A 24,385-nucleotide genomic window follows, 5' to 3' on the forward strand; every position below is an offset into this window, starting at 1 on the left:
ACGTCAGTGTTGGTAATCCACAGTGCTTTGCAATCTTGAAAAGGACAGGCCAGACCAGCACCGGTCTCCAAATTCATATCTCTGTGTAATGGTAGAAAACAGGGCTATCTAGAGACACACTGAAAGCACGAAAGCTCTATTTACTGAGGAGACATTTTTGACTTTGGGAATATGTCTCATCCTGGTTGAAGCTAAAAGTCATGTGACTTTTCTGTCTCCTTATAGATGTTCACAGAGAGTGCCTCCACAGAGCAATGGGGACAGGCTAGAACTTTCTATTAAAAGATGTAACCTCGCAGAGGTACAGAGGACAGTGTGAACACAGAGCTAAATATCTGCTCAATAAATAGAATAGCTGTGCTGGAAAAAAGGGGTCTTTCCAAACAAGTGCCAGCTCTCTCTCTCGCTCTGATAAATAAGCCTTACCTCAGCGGTAAATAAAACTGTTGAGAATCGCAGGGATAATGAATGAACGGCAGAAGGAGGCAGATCGCGCACCTGCTGTTTACGGACGGGAGGGGAGGGGGCGTGCATCTGAAAGGGCGCTGTTCCTTTAAGGACCACACCGGCCTCTGGCTTCACATGCAGGGGGGTCTGAGCCATTTTTTTGTTGACCGCTTGGTTTATGGCATGATTGATTTTCTGTCAACTTATGGTCTCCTGGGGGAGGAGGGGGGAGGGGGTTGGTAAGTAAAGGAGTGTAGAATGAGGGGGAGGGGGGAGGGAGGGTGTCTGCATGTGTGTGGATGTATGCGGATGAGAGTGTGTATGTGTGTGTTTTGGTGACAGCAACTGTCACCGTTGGCTATCTTCTACTCTCTCCCTCTACTTCTTTTGAATGTGATTGCTGTATGCAGTAAACTGTTCAACCAATAGTGTTATTGTACAATTTACTCTAATACAGTACATTTTATAATTTTTTGGGACGTGTCCACAATGTTTTTATTTTTCTAAAAAAAAAAAACATAACTTTCAAGTCTAATATATTTTTAATCTACATACTAAAAGTGCTTTCAATAAGCACACTGAATAATTTCACATGAAACAGATGAATGGTTTAACGCAAGCAAGCCAAAGTAGGACTGGCCAAAATAGCATCTTGGCACAGAATCCATAAAAAATCTATCCTCATCACTGTGGAATGAGATTTCCCTTTCAAAGTCAACATTCAAAGTCTACAATACAAGAGGTAAAGTCACAACTCCTAATAAAACTCAGCCCCATGCAATTGCTTTGTAGAAACTATGGACTAAGTTACAGTATGTGCAGGTCAATATTCTCCTAAAATCACAGTACTCACACAGTCCTCCATTCTGTTAACAAATAACCAAGACAGCACTTAGCACTTGAGCTGAACGAGGAAATCCAGTATGGAGAGTCAGCTGAATTTTAGCATGTATTTGCACATAGAGGACGGCTCTCTACTCTGAAAGAAATTATCACATTTAGTCCATTTCAGAGGTCGTATTTAAACTTAGTTAGCCCTCTTGTCCCAATCTTGAAGGGATTTAATAAAGCCGGGCTTTACTGCTCAATACCTGAAACCAGAAAAAAAGAGGGACAGGGGAAAAAAGAATCTCCAATTCATTCGGACCCTCGTCAATAACACTGTAATATTTATGAAGGCTGGAAGCAGGCCTGCCCTAAAACCCAAACTCCAGCTATCCTGAATTATAAATTGTTATTGATTTGTGCATGCGTGTGTGTGTGAGAGAGAGTGTGTGTGTGTGTGTGTGGTGTGTGTGTATGGAGATCCCGATCAAGGCAGACACAGACAGTCCGTATATGCGCTGGTTTCTCTATAATACCAGTCCAGACTCTGCATTCCCCCTACAGCCCCAGCTTTGTGCTTCCTTCCACAGTCCCAGTACACACCATAGCCGGTGGAAGGACACTAAAGGCTGTGGGGGCAGTTCCTTGCTCCCCTTTGGGGTGCCGTTTGTAAAAAGTTGCACACTCTGTGCAGGGTTACAGAGTGTGCAACTTTTTACAAATGGCACCCCATACTCCCCTGCCCTCACTTTTCCCATATCACATGATGGCTGACAGACTATAGTTGCAGGCATCTTTCAGTCAGGATATGAACCCTCAGCTAATTCTGTCTCAGCAGTTGGGGCTGCTTCAAAGGAAAACTGATCAAGCTATCAAAACAATCAGAGTTGCATGATTTTTTTAATTTTTTTTTTTATTGTGCATCCTGAATGAAAGTGGAGTTGTGAATTGAATTGAACCAGATTTGTGAATTGAATTGAATTGAATTGGATTGAATTGAACTGAATTGAATTGAACTGTCCTGAAAGGTATCCTCTTTCTGGGGTCATTTATAATTGGTGGAGACAGCAGGTGACATCATCAGCTCATCCAACAATGTGAACTTCCTTCACTGATCTGAATGATGTAGCAGACAGCCATGTTTTCCAGGGCTATGCTCTCCTATGACATTCCCCCTATCGTATTGCTGGGCCTTTGGATCTTTATACAAAAATCAATACCCACTTAATCCTTAATCTCTCTCACTCTCTCTCTCTCTCTCTCTCTCTCTCTCTCTCACACACACACACACACATATACAAAATGCTACCATATTAACCCCATATACCTTTACTCGTATTTCTCTGCATTGTAACATAGCATAAGAATACATAGACCACATAACACCAAATTTCATTTTGAGTGTGTTTAAAATATAATGAAAAGGTTCAATGCCTTGCTCTCTTATAACTGGAAAATGAGAAGAACGATAAGCACAGCTATGAATTAACTGGTGACCAGTGATTACCAAAATACTGTAGGGCACCATTTTCACCTGCTACACAAGCTACAAGTTTATTTTTACAGTGGCAGATCATATTAATTAGCATTACTGTAAATGCGCCAGTATTAGCCAACTGGCTAATCTTCAACAGCGGTCCCTGGTGGTCCAAGATGGCAAAAGCCATTTGATCAGAAAAGATCTTGAAGCCATAGTTTCAACTTCCCACCTCCTCAGTGACAGTGAAGAGAAACAAACTCGAGGAGCTCCCCGCTGTGGAAAACCACCTCGAGCGCTCCGACCTTCAACTTCCTGGAGGAGCACCGGCGGGGAAAAACAAGTTCCTCCCGCGGAGGCGCGTGCGCATTATCGCGGGAGGGATCTCCCTCTCACCTTGTGTGTCTGTCAGGCAGGACGGGGCCTGCCGACGGGCCTGCTTAATTAGGCCCGCCACACTCGCGAGTGATTAAGGCTGGAGGAAATTATCTCACAGTCTTTAATTCATGCAACACTTAGGTGATTGAGTGGAGAGAGAGAGAGAGGGAGAGAAGAGAGAGTGTTGGAATCAGAGATAATGGGGACGGGAGGCTACGGAGCGCTCGCGGATGCGGTCTCTAAAGGAAACGGGCCTAGTGGTGAGGTGTGTGTGTGTGTGTGTGTGTATGCATGGTGTGTGTGTGTGTATGTATGCGTGGTGTGTGTGTGTGCAGTGTGTGTGTGTGTGTGTGTGTTGTGTGAGTTGTTCAGCGGGTCATAGGCGGAGAGAAGTACCGCAGTTCAGCTAATCGCTCGCCCTACTGCCGAGACCCCTCTCTGTGTGTGTTTACAACAGTGGATTACATTCCTTCCCTGATTTGCTCTTTGAACACAACAGGAGGGATCACTGAGAGGGATCGATTGCTTTTTTCCTATAGAAGGGGGGGGGGGGGGGGGGGGGGGTTAGGTGCCAGAATGACAGACAGAAGCTTCTGGAACAGACTCTTCTGAGGGCATTTCCTGACAGTGTTTATGCAAGTAGGTTGACAAGCTGGGGAGAGAGTAATAAAACCTAAACAGCACTTCCTGCTTTGTTGGCTCTGAAGAAACCCTTTATATTTTATATTTATAAGGAAGTGCATTTGCTTCTCTTGTGCATGTTTCACACACAGATTGAATTCAACTGCCCCAGGTTGTATTCCTCCCTGTTCATCAATACCTCTCATAAAAGTGGGTGACAACACCCTAACTCCCTCCGCTCAGTCCCTTAGTTTGTATCACTCCGTTTCAGCCTCAAATGACAACTTTAGGCCCTGGCTTCAGCAAGCTGGCTTAACGCAGTAGGCCACACGTTTCTCACCTGCACGTTTACCACTCCTTTTTTAAATAAAAAGGTCTGTCCAATCAGATATGTACACCTATCACGTTGCTGCAACATCCTGCAGCAGCTCAAGAAGGAAAATGGAAGCAGGTACATCCTCTACATCGTGTGCCTCCACTCTTTTCGGGCAACTGAAACACTCCCTCCCAGGGTGAATATAGAAAATTACACGTCCTCAAAAGCGTTCTCAGCAACAGAACAGTATCCTATGGGGCAATGCATCCCCTTACAAAACACTTATCATGAATAGCAGCCAGGATCAGGGAAAGGACAGTCAGCTCAGCTTAGTTTCCACTCTTCTCTAAACGCATGAGCATGAACTAATATAACTAAACTGTCAATAAACACATGAGCCTCAAACCACTAAATCTGCTTATTAGGTTGGCACATACACACTTAGCATGAAAGACCATCTCACTCACTTAAATACCTTATAGCATGCACACTCTACACTTTGATTGGTTTCATCAATGAGAGCTGGGATTTACATGCACTTTTTTCCACTTATATCTCCTTACTCATGAGTGATGATGTGATATGGAGCAGTGGTGGTTATGGATACACATTCGGAGAAGTGGTGGGGTTGCATCACTGGGTTTACTGCTGTAAGTGGATCGAACTCTGAACCAGCATACGGTGTAACTGTGATATCTTCCTAACTCTAAAGTGTGATGTTGCTAAAGGTAATTTCTCCCTAAACACAAACACACAAACACACAAACACACACGTGCACATGCACACACACCTAGGTACTAATCACATACAACCACCAACCAAATGCTTCAGCATAGGCCTTTATAATACGCTTTGATATACGAAGATTAAAAATCCATATATGTACTGTGTGTGTGTGTGTGTGTGTGTGTGCGCGCGTACATGCGTGTGTGTATGGGTGCGAGTGTGTGTGTGTGCCCATTTCAGAGAAAGCGAGTGAAACTATATTGACAATACAATACATTACACATTAGATGCATACTATACTATGGGGAACATCACTGTATCATCTGCAATCGATCGGCAGTGCAGGTAATCTGGGGCTTTCCCATCAAAGTGACATGACAAGGCCTCAGAATGCTAATGGAGAGCATTACAGTCAAACACAGCAGCGCTATGTAAACTACCCTCTCAGACGTACGACTACTCACGACAGAGCAGGTTAAAGAACTTTTCCCATTAAAATAAACATGTTAACGACATGAACGGGAAAACGATTGAACGACTGAAAGATATTTAATTCAGTCATCGGCCATTATTCCCTCAATTGTGTATGCGGTGGTTAAAAAGCATGTGCAGTTCTTTGCAGAGTTCTGCTTTCGATCGTTTTCTTCTCCATGTTTTTTTTTGTCTACTCAGAGCAGCACTGTCTGAAATGAGAGTGGAAAGGACACTATTTTACAATGGGGTCTTACAGCACCAGTCCTCCCCAGCACTGAGCCCAGATAAACATAGTGCGGACCACAGCGGACCTACAGTTTGCCCAGCCTCCCAGTGCAGCTCTCGGGGTGTTTGAGACGTCCGCGCTGCAGGGGGGAGAGCCGGCGTTGCGTTGCGGGAACGTTGACACAGCGTTACGGCGGCGTCTCTCGGCGCCGCGGGGGGCGGTAAGGAGGTCTCACGCCCCCACGCGCGCCGGAGAGAGGCAGCTCCAGGTGCGGAGCCGGATGGCCCCATTTCCCAGCTCTCCCGCCTCTATTTTTGGCGACTGACGCCGCCGCCCGCCGCCGCTCCCGCGCCGGGGAACGGGGCGCGGCCTTAAAATAAGAATCCCGGAGAACTCTCCGTCTCGTTTCTCCCCCCGCCGCGCGCGCGGGTCCCAGAGGCCGCGAGGAAGCCCGCGGTAAGCCGGGAAGTAGACCGGAACACTCTGGCCTAGAAGGACAGGCACGCGACGCGGTCGGGATGGGCACGCCCAACGAAACTCCCAGCGCCCGTGCACCTTTTGGGCAGCCAGGAAACGGGAGTACGCCTCGTCCCCGCGTCCCTGCGGCCCTCGTCTCTTCCCCTCTGCAGCCGCCCGCGTAGCGAGCAGCGGCTGCGTTTCACTGGCCGCTCACCTGTAGGACTGTCAGTCCACCTCCGCACATCTGTCACATGACCCTGAACCGCACCATAAAATAACAACTGCCAGAACGCTCACCCTCATAAGAAACTCAGTGAAGCAGCAAAACGCTATAGCATCAGTGTCCTCACTTGCATTATATATATATATTTTTTATATGTATATATATGTATATATTGCACATTCACCACCCACATACACACAGACACACAGACACACATATATACATATGAATGGACACACCTGCATGGACACATGCATCACAAGCACACACACAGACACACACACACACGCAAAGGCACACACACACACACACACGCAAACATGCAAACACGCACACACATACACGCATACACACATACATGTACGCGCACACACACACACACACAAACACGCACACACATACACGCATACACACATACATGTACGCGCACACACACACACACATACACACACCCAGTGTATGTCCTCTTTCCTCTTCTCTCCGATTCATCCTACCTCCTGTACCTCCTCAATTTTTTTCAATTTTACTCAGGCACCCGAGTAATGTTCTCCTTTTACTGCAAATCTATACTCTTAATCTAGCCCAGTCCGATGCTCTCACTCACCGATCAATAGGCAGCGATTACAGGGAGGGGCCCTCAGGGACCACAGCTCCCACCCACAGGCCTCCTGCAGGCCCCCCTGAGTTCAGCTCCACAGAGAGGGGCCACCACAATCACTCTCTCCCTCCATCTCCCATGCACTGAACACACAATCACTCTCTCCCTCTACCTCCATCTAACATACACAGAACACACAATCACTCTCTCCCTCTACTCCATCTCCCATGCACAAAACACACAATCACTCTCTCCCCCATCTCATATGCACACAACGCACACTCACTCTCTCCCTCTGCCTCCCATACACATAACAGTCTCTCCCTCCCTCATTCTCTGAAACACAAAACACAATCACGCACTCCCCTACTCTATCTCTCATACACAAAATGCACTCTCATTCGACTACCTCCATGTCTAATATATACCACGTATACATATACATCTGTTTTTCTCAAATACACAAAAGTCCACACACACTGTCTCCCTTTATCTTTCTCCTGAGCAGAAAACCACACTCTCTCTCCCTCTCCAGCAATCTTTTCATCTTATACAGAGGCTCGGCTCTGTCTCCCTCAGAAAGGACACACACTCTCTCCCTCTCTAGCTCTGTCTCTCTCAAATACAAAAACACTACGCCTCATTGCCTCTATCTTCCTCATTCACAAAAACACACATTCTCCACCTCTCTCTCTCTCACTCTATCTCGGTCTTTCCCAGTGATCTTCAGTGTGTATACTGGCATCTTTTCCAAGGAACTGTTTTACAGCTGTGACATCATTTCCTTGTGCATTTTCACCAGACAGATAGCTAATCAAGCCCAGCACCGACCCCTACGTCCTGGGTCTCTCCTCTCAATCTCAGACACTCTAGCAGAACAGCGAACCCGGCAACCTCACGATGAGCAATTTCACAGCGCCCTCTTCCTGCGTGCCCTTATTTAGAGGTGGGCAGGTGATGAAGGGGGAGAGGGGCGGGGCCGGGGCGTTCACAGCTGTCCCTCCAGTGCCCCGGAGATGCACCTGCCCCCCTCCCCCCCAATCACGGAGAGGCCCTCGGGCGAGACCCGCGTCGGTGATGGACGACCGGCCAGCCCAAACGAGCAGCCCGGGCCATTAGACACCATAGAGCACTGAGGGGGGGGGGGAGTGGGGAGGGGGGAAGGGGGAGGAGGAGGAGGAGAGAGACAGAGAAACATAACGGACCAGTCGCCATCACCCCTGCTCCACTTCCTGCAAATGACTCCAACCAGCCAAAGTTCCAGGGGAAGAGAACCCTGCCCCGGAGCACATTAGAGTGAAGGGGGGTGGGCGAGGGGGGGGGGGGGGGGGCTCCATATCAGGCAATTAGACAAGGGCCCCCGTTAAGCCCTGGCAGTCCCGGGAAATTTACGAGCCCGCCGGGGGAACTCACAGGGCGATCTAATTGCTGTATTAGCTTGTAATAACACCTGTTTTAAACCCCGGCAACCAATATTTCATGGGGGGCGGTGTGGGGGGTGGGGGGGCGCTGTCGTTTTCTGCTTGCCTCGGCAGCATTTTGGCCTAAATGGGGCAGCGGTTGAGAAGGAGCGGCTCGCCCGCGTCACGCCCGCCCGGCGCTTTTCGATTTCCGTCTCCCCGCCTCCCCCCCTCCCCGCGACCGCGCGCCATGCTTCGGGGAAAACCTCCTCCCAACACTAATGTGGGGATCCTGACATGCACACCGGGCGCAGACAGAGGCTCGGGGCCAAAGGAACAGAAATACATCTCCATAGCACCCAGCTTTCCAATCAAACTGGCCACAGACACAGCATTTTGACACCGAAAAACATAAATGCAATATTACTAAGTAAATTGAGTTGTCCCAAATTTAAAAAAAATGGGATAAGTCATTGTAATTAATTTATAAAGAAATAAAAAGAGTTTATTTTAACAGGTAAAGACCAATGAATACTTGAGGCTAACTGGTTTCGTCATACCCTTTGAGTAAACAGAACTCCTTGGTCTTACGGTGTTGGGTGAAAACACTTGCTCATAGGGAGACAGAACAGGAGAGACACAGAAACAAAGAGACAACAAAGGAAGGAGGGGGTGAAAACAAGAAAGCCGGGCAGGAGAAAAATGAAAGCCTACAGCTCCTAAAGAAGGAGGTGCGCCCAGAGGCGAGGAGCGAGGGCGCGGAGGGGGGAAAGGGAGGAGGAGGAGGAGGAGGAGGAGACGCGGCGAGGCCTCCAGCTCGGGGGTTGATTTACAAAGCGGCGTTTCGGAAGGAGCGCGCCGAACGAGCGGGCCAATGAATTCCTGTCATTAGCCTCTTTTTACAGAGACAATCGGCGGTCATAATTTGCATCGGCCCGGCACGCGCGTGATTTATCTGCTGGTTTAAGGGGCGGCAGTCTTCGCGCGCTCGTAAATCTGGGATCTCTTAATGGGGAGGTAAAATGCAAGGGAGTGCATGCGCTGGCCCTAAATCAGGGACCTCCGTTGTCACCCATAAAACATCTCGCCGCTTATTCTTTTTTATTTTATTTTATTTTGTTTTATTTTATTTTCTTGAGGGCGGGATAATGAGTGGGCGGGCGGGCGGGCGGGCTGTCCCCTCCATCAGAGGCAATTACGCTACAATGCAGGCCCCGTGGCCCCTCCCCCCCCGGCGGGCTGACCCCGGGGACCCCGGCTGCTTTGTTAGGAACGCACGCGACCGAGTGCCAGGGCACGGGCGGCAAGGAAGGGTCAGGACCATCGAACGCAAAGCACTGTGCGGAATGAGAGGGAGGAGTCGGTTGAAGGTGGCGGGGCATTTCATTGGGTTATGGCACAAGAGAATTAGCATGAATTGAAGAAAGAAGTGAATCGTACTCCAGCGTAATCATGTGACTGCTAGGGAGCTATGGTATAGCTGCAAGGGTAACAGTATTGACAGAGCGAACTAAAATACACCTGCTTGAGTGACGCTGGATAAAACTAATACCTGACATAAAGCTACTGGAACTTGACAAAGAGAGTGAATATCAGAGTGTTTCTCCGCCTGAGCAAAGCTTCCCTTTAATTAGCACATTGAACCTCCCGCCAGAGGAATTCACCAGAAGCATAGTAATGCCGTGGCTCACACGCTAGCCCGGGAAACATGATACACTCATACAACCTCCATTTACACTAAACGAAAGGCGCACACTCTTCAAAAAGTGCTGGATCATGTCGTCCGTCGGTCTTAAAAGAGTGAGCCCGCGTTCGGTTGGTCTGTCGGTCGGTCAGTCGGTCGGTCAGTCGGTCGGTCACGGTCCCAGCCCCGTGTGGAGTCCAGCAGGCGCTTTGCCGTGTGTTTGGCCGAGAAGCCTTTTCTCTGCGCATAACAGAACGATCAGAGGTGACCTGTGCTCCGTCGGCTCCTGGTGCCGAACGATCCAGAGCCCGCCAAAGCGCCAAGAGGGTGAGAGGACGTTCGGGACGAGGCCAGGGGAAAGGGGTGGGAGTGGGGGAGGGGGGTGTGACCTCACACTTCCACAGAACTGAGCTCATTCCAGTTTCCCGCTCCCCCCCCCCCCCCCCCTTCCCCCCAACCAAAACCCTGGACCCTCTCCAGGGCCGTGGGAGCCGAGGCGGATTTAGAGATGACCCCCAAGCTCATCTTTTTCGGAAGAGGGTGCACCATCCGGGCCAAGCCCGCAGCACCCCCGAGGCCGGGGAGGGGCGGCGCAAAACGCAAAGCCTCCGAAAGCCGACTCGTGCCGATACGCGGGCCGCAAAAATCCCAGCAGGCTTTGCTCCCGTGGCCATAAATCAGCCCCACTGACACCCAGCCTATCTGCCCTTAGCGTACACCATCCCAAGCCCTCATCAAACACAGGTCCGCGTGTCTTTGGCGCGTCGAGGACATGACAAATTCCTCACCCCGGGTATTGATTTCTGTCCTCTGCAGATACCTGTGTTCTCTGAGTAACTGGAATCAACCCAATTTCTATGCATATGTCACTAATACTCCTTACATGTGGGGCAACAAAATATTTTCCCTGAAGAAAATCAACCTGTAATTCTTAGTACTAGCAAAGAACATACATTTCTGCCCTCAATTGACTGAGCAAATGCTTGAGCATTGCAAAAATGTCATTTGACATATAAATATCTCTAATAATCTTTTTCAACTCGGACATGGTGATGAGTTAATGTAAAAATTGACTAATAAATCCAACTGGTTACTCCTTCCAAAACTGGGCTATTCTCTAACTGTATCTGTAACCAGCAACCACAAAACATGCTCACACCATTGAACAGACATTTCAAAACATTACATCAGAGTAATATTGCTGCACTGTTTTAGGACAGTGTGGGTATTCCAGAATGGGCTGACCAAGTTTTTTAATTGTGGTTGTCTGGGTATGCAGTCTTTAGCTTAATTAAATAGAAATACGTCAGGAAACGTCAACCAGAAAAGAAAAGGAGAGCATCTGATGATTCTTCACCTCTGATAAAAGTTTTTCAATATTGATCACAGCTGTTTTCTTTTTTTTTCTCAACATGAACAGAAAATCTAGCCTCTGAGAATTATCTTTACATTCCAAAAACACACAGAGCAATGCTGGAACAAAGACCAATTCATACACACACCCTGCTAGTGAGAATGCAAAGACAAAACAGTCTTATGACGCCCCCTAAATCTTTCATGAATTCTACCCCTGTATACCCCCTCTCAGGATAGTAGTGAGCAACAGTATGTAAATGTTGGATCTATTGTGTCTAACTGTAGAGAACAACCCTGGTCCTTAACCCAACCCTTTCAGGAGATCTGGCCAGCCATTTGTAGCGAGAGAGGGTGCGATTTTGGTTTGAGCCAGACCCCGCTGGAAAATGGCCTCTAAAAATAAAGGACACACAGCCACTCTGCAAACCCACTAATTCTTACCACTGAAGAGCGCTCAATCGCGGATGGAAGAAACATGGAGATCGCTCTGAGCTTCTGTGTCTTAAAGCGCTACAACCGTTTGTGACCGTTCAGAGGTCGACCAATGAGAGAGGGGGAAAGCCTGGGCCCTTACCTGTCGATGATCACCGGGTCAGACGGGGTCTCGTTCCGGTTCCCACAGCTTTTCTTGTCACAACACCGACTGGAAGGAAAGTGACACACTAAGCATTCACACCACCTTTATTGAGATATTCATTTAAAAATACTAATCATTTAAATGTCCCTGCTAACATTAGACAGGAGCACACAAGGAGAATGACCCTTAAATTGCCCTTAAAGCACAAGCTGTGTGAAGATAACTCTTTTTGTGGGGATTTGTTAATTCCCACAGTATTCAGATAAATGACCTCCATTTCAGGCGTCTACATTTTTGCAAATGTTCAGAACCTTCTGTTCATGTTACCAGTGAATGTAGGGCATCAAAACTTAGCTACAAAGCTGCTCCCAAAAGCTGAGGACAGGGGTTGGGATTACAGAAATGCGTGCAGTAGTATGCTTCCAAAAATGTATTTAATGCACTTGAGAAACAAATTACATGTTGATTCAGACCAACATTAGACAGTGAGCTATTAGCTGTTTGTCAAGCTGAAAGGCATTCCTCAGTATTGGTCAGTATCAGTACATAAGGCACAATGTCATTATTTGGTAAAGAAAAGCGAAAGCTAACTGGCATCCCTGAATGGATATATTTAGTGACGCTTTTAGGTTGAGGCGCTCAAAGCAGCGGTGCAGTTTCCTCGTTCCCCTCGCCTGTCCGTCCAGCTGGCTGGAGGTCCACTCAAGGTCACCCAGCCAGCCAGTGACAGTTTGGACAGCACCCAGAGGTGCCCTGGCATGGAACCCCCCTGCCCCCGTCCCGCCCGACACCACCGGCCCCTGACCGTCGGGTCCTGCGGCAGCACGTGGTGCCTAGCGTACATCCTGAGTGCCCGTTCGTACAATCACCAATCAGAGAGAGTCGCCGTGCACACGCCCTAATGCAGATCACAGACAGACATTTAATGCACACCGACTCACATGCATCTTCACACAGATCATACACACATTGCATGTATGCTGTGATACTTCTCTGTTTATCTGGTTCTTTATCAAATTTGCTTCGAATAAAAAAATTCATAAACTCATTTATATAGTAAGAAAAGGTGAGCCAATACTTCAGAATTCATATGCTGTAAAAGTTGCTGAACTAAATTAAAACATAATACTCTTTCCAAAAAGAACGTTTCAGATCATCATCTTATTAACCTCTCTTTATAAATCTCTATAACTATTAATTTAAAAGAATGTATAAATGTACCTGAAAAAGAACAGGTAACAGGTTCAATGGAGTTCTATATTACGGTTCTATTTTAACTTGACCTCTAGGTAACTGTATTCTTCTATTCAGATTCTAAAAAAGAATCATAATGCATGACCTGAATAGACTAATTATCATCTTATATGCAATCCCATCACCCCTGCTGCAGTCAATGTTAACGGACAGTATTTAAGAAGAAACTCTAACATGCAATATGATCAGGGTTTATGAATCATTTAAAGCATCTGTTTCATTTGTAAGGGGGAAGAATATAAATTAGACCCTGTGTTGTTGTTGTTTTTTTACCCATCTTTGTCTGCATGTGTGTATGTGTGTGCGCACGCGTGCATGTGTGACTGTTGCCATAGATCGTGCCACCATAATTTATTCCCCCAGCAGTGTGGACCATTAGCAAAGGTTCCAGGAGACCAATTAGTATTGGAAACCCAACAGTGCGACTGTGGTGACAGCCTCCTCAAACTGCCAGAGAGGTGTTATAAACAAACAGGACCCCAGGAGCACACAGCTCCCCCTAGGGTCCGGGGCCCCTCAGACGTGAAAACAACCCTTGGCAACGCATCCATAATCCATAATCCCCTGTAGCCTGCTGGGCTAAGGCCCCACCAGTCTAATACTGGGGAAATCCACTAAGAGGACTTTCCAGTGGCCTCTCAAGCAAGACACTGGTGGACATTGGTGAGTGCAGCCTCAAACTCGAACTCAAGCTGTCTTAGGATCGCGATAATGACGGTGTGATATACAGCATGCGACCATATATGCATTTGAGGTCAATGACAGTCTTCTGTCTTTTTTGAAAAATTTACTGGAAAAGAAAAGTCTGAAGAGAAGCGGAGATGGGCTTGGAACGACGCTTCTGTTTTTAAAGAGCGACTGCTGTAATTACCAAAAGCACAGCCGGGGGTGAAGCCATAGCTAATGATATGCAGCAATCTGGTCTGGTTGGAAGCTTCGGGGAGATGCCACCCTTTCCAAACCGCACCGTATGCCAAACTGGCAGCTGGCCTGCACAGACCATGACATCCTCTTTCTCCACGTTCACTTATGTTTCTCTCTATTTATCTGTTTATATATCAGAAGCTATATTTGCACAGCACAGAGGCTAGACAGAAAAATGCCACTTGAGGGGGGACCATTCAAATGAGTGCAGAGCTTGTACTGAATTACACATCTGAATACATTTGCATGAAAATGCATTTTAATAATTTGTTGTATTATGAATCTAGTAAATTACATGCTTTTATATTGGAATACTACACTGATCTAAAAAGGTGACCGCCTTTGGGACAGGAACAAATTCCCTTCTTCACATAAGCCTATCGATGAAATCACTCATTTTGAAAAATCTGGTTAACACTTCTCCCAGTGCTTGTGGAAGTGATTCATCACCAAGCTGAATGGGTCCACACCCCCAACATGTGACCTTACTATGACTGTGTGAAATGGCACTGATTTGACACTGATGAGGATAAGCTCAGAGTAGCACAATAAAGCATTTTTAGATTTGACAGAGGTCTGACAGAGCTCAACTCCACATCCTAGCTTCTTAGTGGCATGTGGAAAAGGACTCTACACCTACATTAAAAGGACTAGTGGTAATTACCTGAATATCTAAATATTCTTTGTATTCAAACCAAACAATCAACGTTATAATTTACAAATCCATTTTTAATAATTTTTCTTTTTTTTATTCTAAACATGAAAAAGCCAATTTTATAAAAAAGGGTTTGTAACACGAAAACATGGACGAATGTTAAATAATATATATATAAAACTGGCTCATTGAATGAACTGTATGATAAATATACACAACTGTGTGAAAATGCATTATATTGTACCATTAGTAACATAATGCCTTTATAAAACATATGTAATACCTTTATTAGCATGGAATTACTACTATATAAAGCATTTATAAGCTATAGACAGCACTTTATTGCGGCTGACATCGAGATATATAAAATGTTTGCAATATTTGTATATTTTAGTTTTGATATAATAATGTTGTACCTTCATACAAAATTGCAGTTATTATCATTATTATTTTTTTAATTATGTAGATTCATGTGAAAAATTATTAAAATCATGTCTTTATCACAGCCAAGGTTAGACAGCAACTCTGACTGTGTCACAACAAGCTGGTTTTATCACGTTAGTATGTTGTAGTTCAGTGAGTACGCCGTAGTTTGGTGAGTAAGTTGTAGTTCGGTGAGTAAGTTGTAGTTCAGTGAGTAAGCTGCAGTTCAGTGAGTAAGCTGTAGTTCGGTGAGTAAGTTGTAGTTCAGTGAGTAAGCTGTAGTTTGGTGAGTAAGCTGTAGTTCGGTGAGTAAGTTGTAGTTCAGTGAGTAAGCTGTAGTTCAGTGAGTAACTTGTAGTTCAAAGTCCACACAGCTTCAGGAGGGCAGGCACACTTACCTGCACATGATCTCGTGGGTGAGCAGAACACGGCACATCTCTGGGTTTTTGTCTTGGCCCTCATATATGATTGCCTGTAAAAAGAAAGGAAAGATCAGATTCATTAAAACTCACTTTGTCTCACTGCCTATTGCTATATACCACCTGTAGGGATTTCTTTATTAATTTCACTCAACAATATCCCTGTAAATTAAGACAGATATAGAGACTTAAAGGGTACAAGGACTGGCCTATTTTCAGTGGGTTCCCTTATAATTAGGAATCCACGTGTGCACACAAGTGCACCTTGAAATGAAATATAAGCTTCCTGAAAAAAAACAGAAGGTGTTTTAAAATTAACCCCTGGGAGACAGGCGTACCAGCCTACGTACAACCAAGCACTTTCCCTAGGTTTCGCTTTCTCACACAGACACTCCTGGTGCCTTTACAAGGATAAAAATTCAAATGGAAGACTGATCTTTTTTTCTAACAAGACGTATGACGAAGGGGGTCCCACTTAAAGCACACATGAAGGAGACAGCCCAAGACGGCCATTTTCCCATTGATTTCTGTTACTCCGTTGAGGGAGGCCACTTCATACCCATCCATCACAGAGCAATCTCAGGAAGACGTGAAGAAGGATGATAACTACATATTAACAGGGAGAAGAAATGTATTTTCTCCCTCATCTTCACACCCCGAGGGCCCTGGTTGGTGGAGGCGGGGGCGTGGGGGAGCACAACCGAAACCCCCCCAGTGGTCAGTCGGTCGCGCGCAAGTTGACCAGTTCCCCCCGGGGAACGATATTTTTTCTGATAACGACCACTTTTGCATTATTGATCCCAGGGCCGTGAAGGCCTCTCTTCCTTATTAAGAACTTCCAATCTCACCAGAGGGATGGGAACGGGAGGGGGAGGGGGCAGAGCGGGGGTCGATAATATTCATATGTAACGGCTGTATCTGTCACAGGCGAGAGTCACAACGTGGAGGAATGGCCTGTCCGCCAGCCTTTTCCGGAAACGCACGCCACAGCGATGGGACATTACAGATGATATACTCCCTCCCTTTTATCATTTGAGAGGGTAATTCAAATAACGGGCCCCTCAATAATTTTATTAATTGCAAGCGATTCTAAATATAACGGTAAGATTAAATTTAAGTCAATGTTTTAAATAATATAGAGTATGTACATGAATATTGTGCTTGAACACTGATTACATGGCCTTTTTTTCTATTTGAGTGATACATATTTTAAAAAGACAAAACCTTGCAAAAAGACATGAATTCATCAGTTCAATTGACTGTCTTTCATGACTACTTTATGGCAAGAAGTAAGATGGATCTGTGTGAAAGAAATAAAATTTGTATGTAGTCCCCTGCATATCTGCAGCTGTGTGGGTCTTTTTCAAAGGATTCACACGATTGGGGCCACAGGAAGAGGCTCCTCCGTTCCTAGAAATATCAGGGCACATTTGCGGGCACGATCCCAGTCCCCCCCCCCCCCCCCCCCCCACCACTCAAACACCTGGGAGACCTGGCTCAGTGGCTGCCATTGACATGGGGCTAGAGGTACATCAGAAAGAGAGAGTACACAATGACCCCAACATCCAGCGCACTCAAATGGCTCTCTCCCATTAACTCTATATTGAAGGGAAGGGGGGATCTTTAGTATATAAAATAGCTTTTGTAGGTGCTGGTTGTACATTTTCTCCCTGTAGGGCACCAATTATGGGTTCAACCCATGACTGGAGTGGTACTCTGGAATGCAGAGGTGGCCTCAGACTACAAAACAGTGGCATAATGACGCCCGTCTTCGCAGAAAAAGACTAATAAATACACACCCCCTGCCCGTGTACAGACTGCATGAGTTATAGCGTACATATGCACAGTGGGCTTGTCAATCAGTGGGAGGGGGAGGAGAACCGTTCCATTGTGTCGGTTGTGCATTACTGACCCCAGTGGGTGGCGGCCGCCGCCGGATTAAAGGGTATCGATTGGCCAGCGGGGGCCGACGCTTTGTGACACGCTGGGCGCCACATCGATTCCTGACAGGTTGACATGGAGAAGTGCGAGCTGTAGTGGGATAGTGACAGGGTGGGGTAGAAGGGGGGGTTCTGTTGCTCCATGTGATAACTGACTATGTGTAAGAAGTTATTTGAAACTACGACTGTAAAACTGTTGCCCCCGACGGCCATCAGCCAATACCGACACAGGCTGCAACATACAAAATGCAGCTTGGCGACTTGAACCGCTCGTTACACGTGGCTTCCGTCAGACCGCGCGCAGTACCTTCAGGCTGCAATCTAGAATGCAAACACGCCGCGTCCTTAACAAACAAGTGTTTAATTGAATGTAAGAAATCCCACGGAAATCTCTGGCCACGCTCCAGTGATTTGTGAAGGACTTCTTACGCTCATTTCTTGGATCTAAAAGTTCCTTTGAGGACCTCATCGCTTTGTTAACATGTCCCTGTGGAAGCCATTTTGTATCACAGAGGACATTCTCTCCGCTCATCCACTTCACTTGGAATAATTACAGCCCTGATGAAGAATGATAAAATGGCAGGGTGTTTACTTCCCAAGCAGCAAGGCTTTGTTGTTTTGACAAAAAAGTCTTTGTCTTTCTAGGAAATAAAGATTATTTCAGTGTAACTTTGCCAGCTCTTGGCAGTTCCTGTCACATGGGACATGACACAACACCGAAAGCAATACAGCACTTGAGGCGTTGCTGTATCATGAATACAGTCAAGGCTGCAGGGGTGTTGTTTCGCTTCACATCGTGCCTGCAATCACCCAGTAGCTTTGCTTGTATTTACAATACAGCACAGCCATGAGTGCCATATTGCTTTCATAAAACAGTTGATGCATGTAGAAACAACTGAAATCGAAATATTATATAATTATATATAATTTGTAAGTAATGGTTTGTGCATGGAGTGATACTTTTCACAAACTGATTGATTAACTGTTACTGTATCAGATTTACGATCACTGTAGAAAATGGTCTCAGCCAATCAGCATCCAAAATCGAAACAATCCATTTATGATGTTTAATATAACCCTTGCTTCCGTTTGTGATCAGCAATTCCAAGTCAGAATAAGCACAAGAAATTCTGGATTGAAATCAAAATGCCCAGCCACCTGTCACTCACAAATGATGAGCTTGACATTTCACCCACCCTGTGCAATATCACAAATGCGTATCGCGTAAATGCAAATAAGCTTTATGTCTCCAATGATTTTCAGTCCGAATGAAGGTGCTTCTCAGCCTGCCTTGAAGATTTAATGGTGTTCCATTCAGAAGAAATAAGGGAGTGAATTTAATTCCATTTCATTTAATTCAATTCAACAGAATTAAATTGTATTGAATTGAACCAGTCTAGATATTTTTATTGCCTTCCCAGTTCATAAAATGCTCCAAGTTCAAGTTCACATAAAAGTGAAAAAGTCAACATATCTAATTTTAGCATATCATGCGGTTGAGCTTTTAAACAATGTTGTATTTAAAGGCCAAACAGGTTCATAAATGAATCACAGTAATTCAGAGTGAAGTACTTATTAACACATCGTCCCAAAAGACGCCACCCAGCCAGACACCAGCTCCCATACCTGGGTCCTGGGAAAGCAGGATCTCACAGTTTATTTGGGGAGCTGCAGAACAACGCGACGCTGCTTTGACACACTTTCACAGTCCCCTTTTTAGTATCCGCAGCAACGCCGCCCCTCCCTCCCTTCTTTCCGCTACGCAGAAACGCCTGGCAGAGCGAGCCTGCCTGCCCTCCTGCGCTAACCAGACCCCCGCAGCATCACTGACAGGGCAGGTCAGGTGCGGCGGGGGGAGAGAGAGCACGTCCTCCGGGGGGCGCCGCCCTCTCCAGCCCCCCCGCCGGCTGCCAGAGGGTGCGAGGTCAGTAGCGCGGGCGGGTCGATGTGATGAGCTCTCATTTGTTTTGGCTCCTCCTCTCAGGCCGTACCAGCTTGGTGAAGTGTGTCCGCTCTGGCCGTCCAAGATGGCAACCGCGTTGTCGAGTTTCCCTGGTTACTACACAGCTCCCACCCCCAACCGATTCCAGTCCCAGGACTGCGCCTTAGAGAGCTGTGTTCTCCCATACGTGCGCACACAGTAAAATATCCAGCGTTAAATCGACTCTTACATAGCACATTTCACTCTAATAAAAAAGTCGTTTTGGCCCTATTGAATGCATATTAACTCTGTTAGAGTTGAACTAACAATGGACATTTAACTGTACGCTCAGCATAGAAAGCTAGTTTAGAAACCAACAAAATTTGGGAACTGAAGGAGGCTTAAATCATTTTGCGACCGCGTGAACTTCTGAGGCAGGACGGAAGGCCGACGTGGTGGGAGGACTGAAAAGCAGTGGCAGGTACACGGCGTTCGCTTTGTCTTTATTGACTGCCGCTGTGAGGTGCCTAGCGGAGGGAGGTTATTTATGGAATGCACGCGGGATTGAAGACATCCTGATTTGTCATTGTTCGCCATGGCGATAAACACACCCACAGTGCTTACACTTCTTTGTGGTCAGTGAACCCCGAGAGACTGTTTCACCCCGTCCCAAGGTGTACCCCGACTGTATGCAAGGACAACGCCGTACAGAAATTAATCTACCTCCCCTCCCCCCACCTTTACTGTTTGTTCTTTCTTCGTCTGATCACCCTGATGAGTATTTGTATTATTTTTATTTTTAAACATTTTTAGCACTTTTTTTCCTGAGGATCCCTTCTGCGTGGTAACGGCTCTTACCTGCTTGGTCATGGAGTCGATTAGCCGAACGTACAGGTCCTGCTCCGTCCGGATGCCTGCCGAGAGAGCGAATGCGTTAAAATCAATAGCAGCTGTGAAGCACTCAACGGCATCTCAACACAGCACAGGGTGTAACAGAAACCAATTAAAATGCATTCAGGTCTAGTCTCCGACTTTTCTCCTTTCGCACGAGCGGTCGGGAAGCTACATTTATGACACAGATAAAACGTGTTGTCTTATGGAGTAAAAGTGCTTTCCCTAGACTTCTCTGCAAGGCCCAATATTTTTTTGTTCTTGAAGGCGAGTCTGCGTTATATGTGATAAACGCTCTCATAGGACTAAATGTTTTGTTGTCCAATCCTGATTCTTTGTAATGGCACACTGGATTAATTCATTATGCATTTTAATAGAATGCATCTTTAATGCTAATTTGGTTCTCACACTACAGATGGAATATGAGTTTTAAAGAATACATTTGTTTCTGGAAATTAGTCATGACCTTTTCATGTTCGCACAGTGTTTACAACAATCGTAACAATCGTCCCCGGCGTACAGGTTGCAATTTTCTTTTAACCAGTCGGCTGGGCAAAATAAATAATAAAAACAAAATAATTTGGCCGTGGCTGTTTATCACTGACGGGAGCTTCACACTCCTCCCTCCAATCACCCTGTTCCCTCAAGACGAGAGCTGGAAATGTAGAAGCTAATGAAGTATCAGTGATTATTGCCTTCCCTCCTTTGCTCTGTACTGCAGCCTTACGGTGTCATAAAGGAAGGATGAAACAGGAATAAAGATGCTCAAGAACGAATGCCTGACTGATTGGAGGGGGGCCGCGTGGACAGGGACGGCACCATAACTGTCGTACTCAAGTCTCTCTAGTAATTACCTGTTTTTAAACAGTGTAATGTACCTGCCACTTTTTTTTTTTTTTCCAGGATAGGCACAAGGGATGTTCACAATTAACCTGATAACAGATTAATCCTTAAGAGCTGTCTTTGTCAATGCTTAATGACTGTATAAACACATAGTAGGAAATTAAATGCTTATCGTTAATTCCAGGTAATTCACACACATAATTTGGCTATGTTCAAATTCACACTTCTGGGCATCCAAGGAATTGTTTTTGCAATATGTATATAGCAATTATGAGCAATTCAGTAATCATGGAAGCTTTGACTCCGGTTATTACTTGGTAATGCTGACTGAAAAGTATGAAAATGTGACACTTTTCTGTTTATCTTATAAGTGAAAATATTTGCATAGGCGCGATATGATATATGCATTCCTCAGAGGACTAAGCGTTCTAAACATCTTATCTTTAAAACAGGCAAACTGGCTGAGGTTTAAATTCTTAATTACACCCCTCAATGACACACTCTATGAAATAAAATTTAAACCGCCTAAAATTAAAATGTCTATACGTATGTTTACTGTATTGGTCTGATAAGAAACCCCGTTTGTTGGGCAATCACTGTGAATTTGTAAATGTAGTTATTTACAGTAACATGTGCAACTGGCTTTTGCCCCAGTTACACTTAATTCAGCCTACACATTCTAAAGATATGGATGATATGCCGTTTCATCATTGCCATAAAAACTTTTGATGAGAGAACTATGATGAGAGAATTATTTTTCAATAAATTTCCTTTTTAACCAAGCGCACTTTTTTTCTCTGTGCTGCAGAGATTTCATCAACAAAGCTGCTCCGCCTCACCATTGCTGTAGAGCAGCTGTAGCCGATAGTGAATCCCGTTGTTGGTCTTCTCCCCGTTATACTCCTAGGAAAAAGACAAAGAGAAACACCCTTTACGGCTCTACAATTCCCAGAGCTCCACCCACCTCCCACAATGATGTCATCATTAAGTGCAGTTTGATGAGACCGGGGGAAGGATATCTGCAGGTCTGTCCGTCAGCTCGCGCGATGGCATCAGCATATGTAATAGGTTCACATTACAATTTCTCGGTAAGACAACAGAATCTCTGGTGACAGCTCTGGCAGACTGTGAGTGCATTATAAAAATAATTATTCCCACTTTTCGTGATGAATGATGTGACAGCACAGGAGTAACCAGAAATAGTCCACGCTTTTAGCTATAATAAGGAAAAAATTAATTATGTCATTGAGAAAACTGAAAATGTTGTAGGTGGGAGAGCAGCGTTCAGACCTATGCAACCAACTACAGGCCCAGCCATCAATGTGCTTTAGTTTAACACATTTAAAGATCATGTTACTGACCCCACCACTGATTAACCCAATGTGTGAAGCATTTATTTGTCTCCATATTCAAAACCAAGCCATATTATGTCATTGATCTTTCAAATTTTCCAAGTTACAGAAAACATGAAAAGATAAATTCTGATGACAGTATTACTACTCATGAATCTTAGGAGCCTTTATTTCACTGTTCACGAGCTGAAAAGCCCTCTTTTGACCCGTGATGAGTGCTAGAATGCGCTTGCGTACAATCCTAGCCCGCACTCCGGGACTTCCAGCCTCCGGTTTCACCCCTGCGGAGGACCAAGCAAACTTTGCCATCGTGCTGGCAGAGGTCCAGGGCGGAGCCGGAGGGGTCACGAAGGCACAGACAACTGTGACCTGGCAGGGCGAAACGGAGGCTCGATCCGTGCCAGCTGGCCGTGGTCCCAATAACATCCAAAGCTCCCCTGACCTTTTTAATTCTAAAAAAAAAACTCCAATGCTAATTCAAGCAGGATGGAAAGTGGGGCTCCAATTTTTCAGAGCCTTCAAGATCCGGGACACCGATAAGAAATGTAGGAAATGGTGAATAATGTAACTTGAGAAATCGCCACAAAATTAGTCCCTAGTCTGTCCCTTGAATGGCTAAAATTTCTTTCCCACGGAAGATTGTTTTGTAAAATAACAGACATTTTCTTTGGCTAAATGTTTTTTTATTTTTTTTTAAATAAAATTTAACCGAACGTTTTACAACATTCAACAAAATTCATTCTGTTTATATTAAAAATATATATCTCCTTTAGAATTCTGCAACTACTTCATAAGAGGCAGATTCTTAAGAAGTAATTGCAGATGTTTATTCAGCTACGCATGTAGAGGTGTGGTGTGCTGTTTAACGCTTCATAAATGACATAAGGGAACAGATATGCAGAAGTGCCCACCCTACAGTCACAAACAGGCACAGTAAATAAGCCAGAAACATTTGGTATAATTTAGTGGGAGATCTGGCCTCTGAGGCGTGTTCTCTGGGTGTTGCTGGAGGAAAAGGAGGACGTAGAAACTGCACAGGAATTGAGTAATCTGACAGACATTGAACACATAAGGAAATATGGATGAGTGAGCTGTGACTTTCTGAAAACCCCATTTTGAAAAGTTCAGTTTTAGTTTTGAGTTCTCTATGCATGCCACACATAGGCCTAATGCTTGTTGTGTCTATATTTGAAAGCTAGTCTGATAATGATAAAACGAGAATAAACACTACAGTTATACTAGTGCTGCAATGTTCATTCACAAACGCTTGACAAAGAACAACATGCTGTGCCCATGACAAAGTATTCACATCATTTTTGTGCACGCAGAAATTATGAAATTACCCGAAAATAATTTCAGAGAACTTTTTAGAGCCAGCTTGAAATGATTTCATAAAAGAAGTAGTTGTGTAAGACATAATAGGACCTCTCTGTACAGTGACACTGCTGGCAATAGTTCTGAAGTACGAGCCAATTTCTTTCACCACAAGCACTGAAAGGACATCCACAACTATTTAGCAACACAGCTTCAGCTTGACGCATTGTTCCATCATTCTCTGAAAACAACAGTCATTCACATATTTAAAGCATTACAATATTTAGTTAAAATATATGTTCACTTCTAAGGCTTTTATGAAAACATTACGATTTGTATGGCCCCCTAGAGTTAGTGTGGAGAATTACATCTCACAGACCTGTTGATGCCTTTTATTCTAACACCTGCACAGCCTTATGGCAAGAGAAGAAATCAGCATAATGGTGAACTCATTCCTGTTAATGCAAGGCTAATTACAGACACACTACTGTAACTGTGACTTGAAATTCTCCCTACAATCAAAAATGAATCATAGTTACAGGGTACAAACAGCAATCCTATGCTTCAACAAAATTTAAACTGTAACTGTGTATTTTCAAACAATATATAAATAGGAATTGTATGTGAACTCTTAAAACTCTTAAAATCAAACCATTGTATC

General features: G+C 45.2%; 1 protein-coding gene across 13 annotated transcripts in view; it reads right to left on the minus strand.

The window, feature by feature from the left end:
• The window catches only part of LOC118227898 (transcription factor COE3-like), a 106,748-nt gene that overhangs the window by 67,581 nt on the left and 14,782 nt on the right, over nucleotides 1-24,385 (minus strand). For all 13 annotated transcript variants that reach the window (XM_035418936.1, XM_035418935.1, XM_035418941.1 and 10 more), the window contains exons 3-6: nucleotides 21,898-21,961; nucleotides 20,183-20,238; nucleotides 15,443-15,516; nucleotides 11,786-11,854 (exon numbers count right to left, since the gene is read on the minus strand). In XM_035418936.1, coding sequence (XP_035274827.1) covers nucleotides 11,786-11,854; nucleotides 15,443-15,516; nucleotides 20,183-20,238; nucleotides 21,898-21,961 — 263 coding nt within the window. The remainder of the gene's footprint in view (nucleotides 1-11,785; nucleotides 11,855-15,442; nucleotides 15,517-20,182; nucleotides 20,239-21,897; nucleotides 21,962-24,385) is intronic.

This window comes from Anguilla anguilla, chromosome 5, assembly GCF_013347855.1.
Source record: "Anguilla anguilla isolate fAngAng1 chromosome 5, fAngAng1.pri, whole genome shotgun sequence".
Classification (NCBI taxonomy): Eukaryota; Metazoa; Chordata; class Actinopteri; order Anguilliformes; family Anguillidae; genus Anguilla; species Anguilla anguilla.